The sequence below is a fragment of the Vigna radiata genome, unplaced genomic scaffold, assembly GCF_000741045.1.
Source record: "Vigna radiata var. radiata cultivar VC1973A unplaced genomic scaffold, Vradiata_ver6 scaffold_179, whole genome shotgun sequence".
NCBI classification, from domain to species: Eukaryota; Viridiplantae; Streptophyta; class Magnoliopsida; order Fabales; family Fabaceae; genus Vigna; species Vigna radiata.
The window spans coordinates 531992-542298 of NW_014542553.1; the positions used below are offsets into that span (position 1 = coordinate 531992).

Consider the following 10307-nt stretch of genomic DNA (forward strand, 5'->3'; position numbering starts at 1 on the left):
TGGAATTGCTCAACTCAAACCAGAGAAATATCACAAATGAGATCAGAGCTGTTTGATGTAAGCACGAAAATGTATGAACTCATGCAGTCTTATTTATAGATGCATGAATCAATGCTGGAGCAATAGGAAATCGTATAAATCACAAGTTGTCCTATGGTCATGAAAATACCAAGGAATATTTATTTGACCATGTGAAAAATAGCTATTACCTAGTTCAGAAACACCGAATGACAGAAAATGTGAAAAGCATTAGATTCCCATTACAATTTGGCACTTTCCAGCTGACACAAGCTACATACATTGGTCCCCAAAGTGACAAAGAATTTCCTTTTAGGGCCTGCAGTGCGACTGATTTGCAGTTTCATACATTGTGCTTACAGAAAACACTCTATGCTCAAGTCGATTATATACGTTAATAAATAATAAATACAATAATTCATAAAAATTAATTAAAATATATTGTAAAATATATTATTTATACTATTGTTTGTTATCCTTACTTGGATGGTCTAGGACCATATAACTCAATTACTAATTAATCTTAGAATTATCATAGTTGATGGAGAACAATATTATTAATACAGTGTTATCATGGCCGACAAAGAAAAGTAATAGAAGGTAAAAGAATAATGTGTTGTATTATTCTCATAATTTCAAAGTACATATATACTAAAAAAAGATAGTAATATGTGATCTTATAATTAAAACTGGCATTAAGATATTAGAAGCAAATAAGACAACAATGTTGATAGTCAGTGATTGGTAATTACATTAATTACAGTGATTGAAAGTATCAAAAACAATTATAGACTGTACACATTAAGGATCTTGTCTCTAATTGACCAAAACAGGTAAAAAATGAATATATGTCGGATTAGTAGACCGAGATGTGCTCGGTGAGGGACAACTTTTACTGAGTCTGATGTATGTGCCTATTTGAGACTTTGACACTGTGTATGTGCCGGCGTGAAATTTCAATGGAAAGATGACTATTTAGTCACTTTTGCTACATTTGTCATCCTTGGTATATTGTACTAGACCATTTATCAGATTATAGTTATTTGATGGTTTATAAAAAGGCCATAAAACTCTTGCATAATGTGAACATGGTACTTAATTTGCAGTATTATGAGTTTAAACAATGTATAACAATGTTATGTCCTGCACCTAGCAAACTCTACTACATAGACCTAGGCTACTTTCAAACTTGTTCCTCTAATACAAGCATATGAGCAATTATAGAAGATTATATATCTTCATCAACTAGTTGACAATTTGATCAGGTGGCATCTGTAACTGTCTAACTAGCTAGATTCCTGTTATGAAATGAAATGAACTAATCGTATATATTATAATAGTGGGGTTTGACATGGATCTGATACTTCTTTCTGCTATTAGTAAATAGTATGCATGCATGATATTGGATAATAGTTTTTGTGATCATCTGAAATATTTTCTCATCATTTTATCTCTGCATAGGAAATGTTGTTCGTTGATGTTTGCTGATACTGGCATAGTTTTGTCTAAAGAGAAGTTCTGATAAATTGTAATTTAATAGAATTTACTGGAAAGATTAATGAGATAAAAACTACTTTAATATTAAGAATCAACATAAGGAACAATTCTCCATTAACAAAATTAGATTAAGGAAAGGAAAAACTTTCTTATTTGGTGAAAGGGAAAAGTTGGATTTGATTCTCACATCTCGTATATATATAAGGTTAGAAATATTTAATGGTAAGCACCAATGAGAGTCTTAAACAATGAACATATAATGATATTATATTCCACTTGCTTATACTGTCATTTTGATGCCATAGCGTTCCCTCCTATTCGTCCGTCGCATTCCATCATTTCTGCAACACATAATAGCATCAGATATGCATGTTTGGGAATATGTAACAAGAAGTTGCTTTTTATAAGTTTTCAATGAATATTTATATTCTTTTTTCAATTGCGAATAAGCTTACATGCACATAACAACTTACCATTAATTTGCTTCTTGGTGGCTGTATGAAGAAAATTTAATTAAAATACAATTTTTTTATCTAAATGTTCACATTATTATTTCACTAGGATTTTTCTTCAACTAAACATATAATTAACGGTCTAATTAAGGTTGTAATGCTTTTTAACGTGACATTTTCGCATTTCCTGCAAGAATATGAGTTTCTTTCTATTCTTCCTACTACACGAGCCCGAAACATAGATGAACTTAGTTAAACGCCACCTTGGAATCCTTAAGAAAATGGCTTCTTTGGGATAAAAAGATGCACTCCTGGATCATGGTGAGTTAAACTCGTGTTCAGCACTATTGAGTTGTTGACACACTGCACATTGCTGTTGGCATACAGAACTCGCAATGGAGATGTTAATTTCCCACTCTTGTTCTTCATTTTTCCATTCACTTCCTCACCACTGGAATTTCCCATCTTGTTAAAGGGTTTATTTTGAATGTGTGCTCCTTTGCTTTCCCCTGAAGTTGTTACGACCCTAATGATGCCACGGCCCCCAGCACCCCAAATACCTTTCTCTTTCATTTCGTCAATGCCTTGCTTTTGAGTTTCTCCATATTCCTTCTTCCATGATTCACTGCCATATCCGTTTCCAGTAGGCTTCTTCTCAAGGTGAGGCTGACCCTTCAGTTTGGACGGTGGAAAGGAAGTGGGGGTAGTGAGTTTGAGCTTTTCTGACTGAATTGTTGGACAGTGAACATCTGGTGTTGGTGATGGAGATTTGGTGGTACTTTCATTGCCATCATGTGAGGAAGTGTTAACTGCTTTGAGAGAAAATTCTACATGTGTAGTTTCGGGAAGTGTTTTTGGCGCAGGAGGGGGTCTTACAGAGACCAAGCGAGACCATGGACGAATTGGAATTGGATTTTCCATGGCTTTTGGGATATATAGCTCGACTTGATCGCAGAGAAATGTTAAGAGGTTTTATTAAGAAAGAAATAGGGAATGACAGAAAGAAGTTAAAAAGCATTAGATTCCAATGGCATATTAATTTGGCACTTCCAGCTGACACAATGTTCATCAAAGTCCTAAGTTTAGGTTAATTTTACTTTCCAAACTAGTATATAGATTTGATTAAATTTAAAATCTACAAAATTATTCAAAAATCTATTCTAATAATTTATTATTCAGTAGTTTTATCATTTTATCATTATTTGGATCATTATTAATATTTAATAAGTATATGGTTCGACGTGATGGAATGTAATGGAAACTACACGTCAACTTGAGATATGAATTAAAGATCATGTGGCATATATGTGAGGTGTCTAGATTTAGATTCCTGGTATGAAATGGACTATTGCTTTTCATGATTAACTTTGAATCTTTTTGACATTTCAGCCGCCGAAAATCTTCTAAATTGCGGAATGTTGTCTTTTACTATTAGTTTTTGGGTTATTCCACTCCTTCTTTACATGAAGAATAGGTACAAGTAGCGTGTATTATTATGTTTTATTTTGTTTTAGTTAAAAAAATCATATTAGTAAAGCGAAAAAGAAAAGTCAAGTAAGACATAAAGGAAGAGAGAAAGTCTTTCTTACATTATACAAAGTCTGCACTAATGTTTTCGTTATTGAGAAATCGTTCGTTCGTAGTTGGATAGGCTGATTTTTGGATAATAACTTGGTGTCTGTTTTGGATTCTGTTTTTTCTCCATTTGTTTTTTGTGCTCCTCACATATTATTGCAAGAAGGGAGATTGCATCTCCGTTGCATTGTTTTTGGTTTTTTTTTTTCATCATCAGTATAGTGTATGGTAATTATGCTAAATTTACTATGCATAGAGCATCTCCATCATGCATTCAAAATAAACTCATTTATGCTCTCAAGCTTTTCAATCAATCGCAAAAATATTCTTTTACATACCTAAGTTTTTTGAGTAATACTATAATACGTTTTGACATTCATTTGACACATAATACAAGGGTAAAATGGTCCAAAATTTGTAAAGTTTTGTAATTTTTCAAGAAAGAAGAGAGTAAAAAGTAAGTAATGATAGTATCAAATGAATGTAAAAAATTTAGGTGTGTCAAAGAATCATTTCTCAAGTTTTTTACATTTATTTGACATTACTCTTCTTTACTTTTTACTCTCTTCTTTTTTGAAAAAATATAAAATTATATACTTTCATGACTATTTTACCTTTATATTCTCTCTCAAATGAATATAAAAGTGTGTCATGGTATTATTACTCTTTCAATTGTACATGGTAACTATCAATTATCGAAGCCGGTTGTGGGGTTGAGTTAGGCTTAAACTCCACTTCTAACATGGTATTAGAGCTAGGTTAGAGCATATCCTAGCGATTTCTGTTGTCGTTGGGCACGTTGTTCCACCCGCTATCGGGCCGTTATCGGACCACCCATTAAAAAGTCTAATCCCACGTTCAAGATGTATATACCTCGGCGTGAGGGAGGGGGCGTTGGAAGTCTCACATCGACTAGAGATAAGGCCATTTAAGTGTATATAAGTGGGTGCAAATCTCACCCTACAAACCGGTTTTATGGGGTTGAGTTAGACTTAGACTCCACTTCTAACAAGAACAAGAAGTGAAGATAGACAATATTAAAGTTTCGGCTAACCAAATTCATCTACCCAAAAAGAAAAAAGGGTTTGTAAAAGTTTTCTTATTTGGACAAGAGAATTGAAAGCATTAAGCTATCTTAACAGTTAGATAATGTTAAGAGAGCAGCTGAGATTTTAGAGACATGTATATTTTCTTATATTAAGGATTTGGATATCTCAAAGATTATGTTAAATATATATAACTATTTTGTTGATAAAAAAACAAAGGAGCATTTATCAGAACTTGAGGATAAAGATGCTTTTGACTTAAATGTGTGAACATTTTTTTTTTCTAGTTGTTCTTCTTCATACACCGTTTATCAGTAATCTTATCTTGTAATTTTGCTTGCCATTAATATTATATTGCATTACGCATACGTTACATTAGCAGCTAGATTTTCCATTAAAATACTAGGGGGAAATGGAAACAGAAGTTTTTTATGGAAATCCTTTCTGTTTAGTCTGAAAATGCACACATCTAAGATATTTGTTGGAATAAAAGTAAAAGTGATTAACTTTTAATTTGTGCCAAAATGAAGAAAAGAAAGGAGTCGATGATTCAATTAATCACTATTTTTTTTATTATTAGAAATTTAATATAAATTAAAATTTTCATATCAAATAAAAATGAGAAAATTGATTAATGTATAACAAAATAAAAATTTATAAATATTAAATTTTAGATTTTATGTTAAAAGTAGTGTTATATATCTTATCTCTTATAATAATGTGATATTAGTCTTTTATCCCAGAAAAAAGAAAAATTGAACTTTAACTAAGTGAAAGTGTGTTGATATGGGTTGTGGAAACCGTTCAAGAATATCTCACTAAAACAATTTCAAGAGTCACATAATAATACTAAATATTAAATGTTTTAAAATTTTCATAATGTGCAATAATAATAGCTTAAATATATTTTTAAATAACTTTTAATATATTGTCACATGATAATTAAAATTCTTTTCTTCATATATATTAAATATTTGGTGGATTGTACATTAATATTTAATATCATATAGAGAATTTTTTTCTAATAATAATAATATTAATAATTTCAAGGTTTAAACTCTCCCTTGGTTCTAATATTTGTGTGAAAATCTTACTTCGGTCCTCAAGTTTTGAACTGTCTCAATTGGATCATAATTTTTGTAAACACGCACACATTTTACCACAACCGTTAACTGATCTCAAACGGCGTTAAGTTTAGCTGACGTGGTATGCTGACGTGTTGTCTTAATCCCTTCTTGGTCCTCGTATTTGTGTGAAAATCTCAGTTCGGTCCTCAAGTTTTGAACTGTCTCAATTGGGTCATAATTTTTGTAAAAATGCACACATTTTACCCCAATCGCTAAATGATCTCAAACGGCGTAAAATGTGTACATTTTTACAAAAATTATGACCCAATTGAGACAGTTCAAAACTTGAGGACTGAACTGAGATTTTCACACAAATACAAGAACCACGAAGGGATTAAGCCAACACGTCAGCATACCACGTCAGCTAAACTTAACGCCGTTTGAGATCAGTTAACGGTTGGGGTAAAATGTGTGCATCTTTACAAAAATTATGACCCAATTGAGACAGTTCAAAACTTTAGGACCGAACTGAGATTTTCACACAAATATTAGGACGAAGGGAGGGTTTAAGCCTAATTTCAAATATATAATCCTAATCTCCTTTTTAACAACGTAATTTTCGGACTTTGGTTTTTCATTTGTTTTCATAGCTTTGTGGTTCCCAGAAGTATTAATTATTCTATTAGCTCTAAAAGCTATCTTTATTAATTGAGGATATAAACATTTTTGTAATATCGAAAATGAGCACTAAATACAGTAAAGATTTTAAAAAAAAAAATTATGCATCACTTAGCAGTAAATAAAAATAAAAATCGAAGTCAAATCATAATAGAAAAATGATTGTTTGACACACCTAAATTTTTAAATTTTTAACATTCATTTAACATTATCTTTACTTATTTTTTATTCTCTTCTTTTTTGAAAAACTACAAAACTTTATATTTTTTCAACCATTTTATCTTTGTATTTCTTGTAAAATAAGTGTAAAAGTGTGTCATCGTATTGTTAGTAATAGGATCGTATGAAAAAAAAAACTGACGATATAAAGAAAGCTCTGTTTACAGTAAGGTGTCTCTTTCATTCATCACTGAAGACAACATATTATAATCACCTCATAATATAGCAACTTTGAAGACTCTTTTTATACATCAATGGAGGAGCTTTATTTCGGGGAAAACTAGAGTTACAACATCATGAATCTCAAACTGACATTCCTAACTTACGCTTAATATTTTCACTTTATTTTTACTTTATTACATATCAACCACACCATAACTAGCGTTAAAACAAAGAATAACAAGCTTAAAACAGTGCCTTCAAATCAACTGCATGGAACTTCACCACGTTCCTTGAGAAGCAATCCTTTACCAAATGGCTTTTTTGGTAACAAGGTGCACTCCTGGTTCGTGGTGGCTCAAACTAGCGTTGAACAGCATTGAGTTGTTGACACACTGCACGTTGCTGTTTCCATACAAAACTCCCTTTGGAGGAGAAGATAGTGTTCTCACTTTCTCACCGTCAGAATTCCCCGTCTTGTGAATGGGCTGTTTCTTGTGGGATCGTGCTATTTGCATGTAAGCACCTCTGTTTTCCCCTGAAATGGTTATGACCCTTACGCCACGACCCTCTGAGAGCTTTGTGTGAATACCTTTCCCTTTGGTTTCATTTGGGCCGATGACATGGTTCTGGTTTTTAGTTTCTTCTGATTCATGCTTCACTGAAGCATTGCCCTTGCCGTCAGGCTTTTCAATGGTGAGTTCTACCACCGGTTGAGGGTGAACCTTCAATTTGGCAGGTGGAAAGATCATAGGGGTGGTAGATTTGAGGTTTTGTGAGTGAACTGGTGTTGTTGGGAGGGATTTGGTGACAGTGGCATTGGTGTTTGTTGTTTCGAGAGAAGGTTGTGGAAGCTGAGATTTTGGTTGTGAGTCTGCAGCAGAAGGAGAGCGCAAAGAGGCCAAGCGAGACCATGGACGAATCAGAATTGGGTTAGCCATGGAAATGATGAACTCAAGCCTGTGGTGGAAGCTTGTTTGGTTTGAGTATGAAAATGTATGAGCCATAGAATGCTCTATTTATAGACAATGTTATATGATGAAACAAAGATGAACTTTTGTTACTGTACCTATTAACAACTAACCAACCTGGAATGACAGAAAATGTGAAAGCATTAGATTCTATTGACTTTTGCCTCTTCCAGCTGACACAAACTGTTTTTGCCTTTTGGAATCTACTCTTTCCCCATTTTTTAGTCTCAAAAGTCTATAACATCACTATACCTTGATAGAAGGGTTTTACAAATGGAGAATAATATTTTAACGATTCTTTTTTAACAATTTTTTGATAATAGGACACGTGTTATTATTTTATTGGTCTGTTTGAATTTATTATAAAAAAATATTTAAACAGATTAATCACAAATTGTCACCTATGTGTTGTCAAAAAAGAGTTCTTAAAAAGACTTTTTTCTTTACAAATAGGTTAGTGTCGGTTCTTATTACTTACATTGCATTTGTTTTGCTTGGTTATATGCATGAAAAATACAGTAAAAGTTCGTAGGCTTACACAAAGGACATGGTTTCTAGATGTCTAGATGAGACTCTTTAACCGAGTTTAAAATATTTTAATAATTTCTTTTAACAACTTTTTGATAATAGATCATGTATTATTACTTAGACTATATATGTTAACTATTTTTTTTAACAACTTTTTCACAACAGTGTCACTCTTTTATTAGTTTGTATATTTGAAAATGACCAATTACAAACTACTACATAGACAATAGTAAAAAGGTTGTCAAAAAAAGTTGTTAAAAAAATATTTTCCTTACTACTTCGTTGGTTTGCTTGAATTTATTTTAAAAAAATATATTTGAAATAAACCTATCATAAATCATTAGGTATGTATTAAAAAGTTGTAAGAAAAAATTATTAAAAAATCATTTTTCTTTTGTTTTATGTTGCATAAGATACCAAGAATTTAAGATAGAAAAAAACATTAATAAAGAGTCATTTATATAAACCATTTCAAAGTCTAAAAAATGGATTAAATATATTTTTAATTTTTATATTTAAAAACAAAATTAGAATTTTTTATATCACAAAATTTAATATATATATATATATATATATATATATATATATAATATAATCAGTTTAACTTATTATATCAATTTTTTTGTGTTAAATAGGTTGGTATTTGAATTTGAGTGTGTAAAATAGTATAAACAGTTAAAAAACTAACTTGAAACACAGTTAAACACGTAAAAAAAAAGGTTATAAATATTATTTTAAAAGAATTATATACATTTATTTTTTAAGTATAGAAACTAAAATGGTTTAAAGTTTAAAAGAGAGATGAATTTTAATTTTATATTCAAATTTAAAAAACTAAAAATATATTTAATATTAAAAAAATGAATAATACAACATTATTTTGTTTTTGTTTTTTACATCTGACAATAACATGACATGATGCAAACAATATTTGTATCTTGATTCTCTTAAACATCTTTTGATTCTATGCGTATTCCCGATTCGATTTGCCACAACACTACCACAATTTACAACCGTTCAATTTCAAAATTATAAAACTCCAAATTTCAGAGACTCCTAATTCCTAAAGCTTCAAATCCTTCCACACTTGTCACGTCCATGTAGCACTTGGAAGTTTAGGTGAAAAATGGAGTGGGAGAAAAATAGATGAAAGAAAAACTTAAAAACAATGGATTTACAAACATTATAATTGTTTATTAATTGTTACAATTGTGAGTACGACATTATCATTTCAACTAAAGTCTTTCTGAAACACGCTTAAAGGATATGAATATGTAAATTTGTGAACTGTAGCATGAATAAAAGCAAGAAAAATAAGAAAGATGCAAGGGTTCAACAATAGAGAAACAAAATTTAGAAGGTCTGTTCAACAAGAAATGCTACATGATGGAAAATGAAAGTGAAACCTTTTTAGTTGAAGTTCATATATAGGACTTATGCAAAATATTAAGATGTCTCAAAAAATATGAATAATGTACAGATCGGACGGTCCTACATAATAATATACAGCAAATAGGTCGGACGACACTTGAGAATGGAAAATGACTAAACGACGAAAGAATGTTGCTAGACGGACAGGTAAGACCGAACAGCCAGACTGAGGTACGTCCGACCTTATTTGATAGATAAGTTTTCACTATAAGGATTAAGATAAATGGTAATTAGTGATAATGGGCTGAGATTGGGCGATATTAGGATATCATTAATCTCAGACTCATCTCAAAAACTATAAATACAGGTGAGGTAAGAGATAGTAGATCGCATTTATTGTGCATTTAATACCATTGTTTTGACTTCCATACGAACAATTTGTTGACTTAAGCTTCGGAGGTGAAGTGAAGACGGAGAGTGAATGATTAGTTAAGAGACGATATAAAAGAAGAAATTGTAAGTGCTTAAAGTGATTCGATTCTACGTCTGAAACAAATAAGTTAGTTAATTACGTTTCAACTTAACAAGTGAATTTATTTATTTGAGTACTTTTTAATTTTTATTCTTAGTCTTTTTTGTTTATAAACCTTTGTTCATGTATTTTTTTTTATTGAATCTCAATAATATTTATTTTATGGCTAATATAAACAAAGATTATAATTGAAA

At 31.0% G+C, this 10307-nt stretch overlaps 2 protein-coding genes across 2 annotated transcripts; both read right to left on the reverse strand.

Annotated features, from left to right (window-relative positions):
* Window positions 1-2240: 2240 nt before the first annotated feature.
* Window positions 2241-2888, reverse strand: LOC106780323. Its single transcript, XM_014668599.1, has one exon. The coding sequence runs from the start codon at window positions 2886-2888 to the stop codon at window positions 2241-2243; it is 648 nt and encodes a 215-aa protein (XP_014524085.1).
* A 3927-nt stretch (window positions 2889-6815) lies between these two features.
* LOC106780324 lies at window positions 6816-7689 on the reverse strand. The gene has a single exon (XM_014668600.2). The coding sequence runs from the start codon at window positions 7650-7652 to the stop codon at window positions 7020-7022; it is 633 nt and encodes a 210-aa protein (XP_014524086.1). The 5' UTR covers window positions 7653-7689; the 3' UTR covers window positions 6816-7019.
* Between the last annotated feature and the right edge of the window lie 2618 nt (window positions 7690-10307).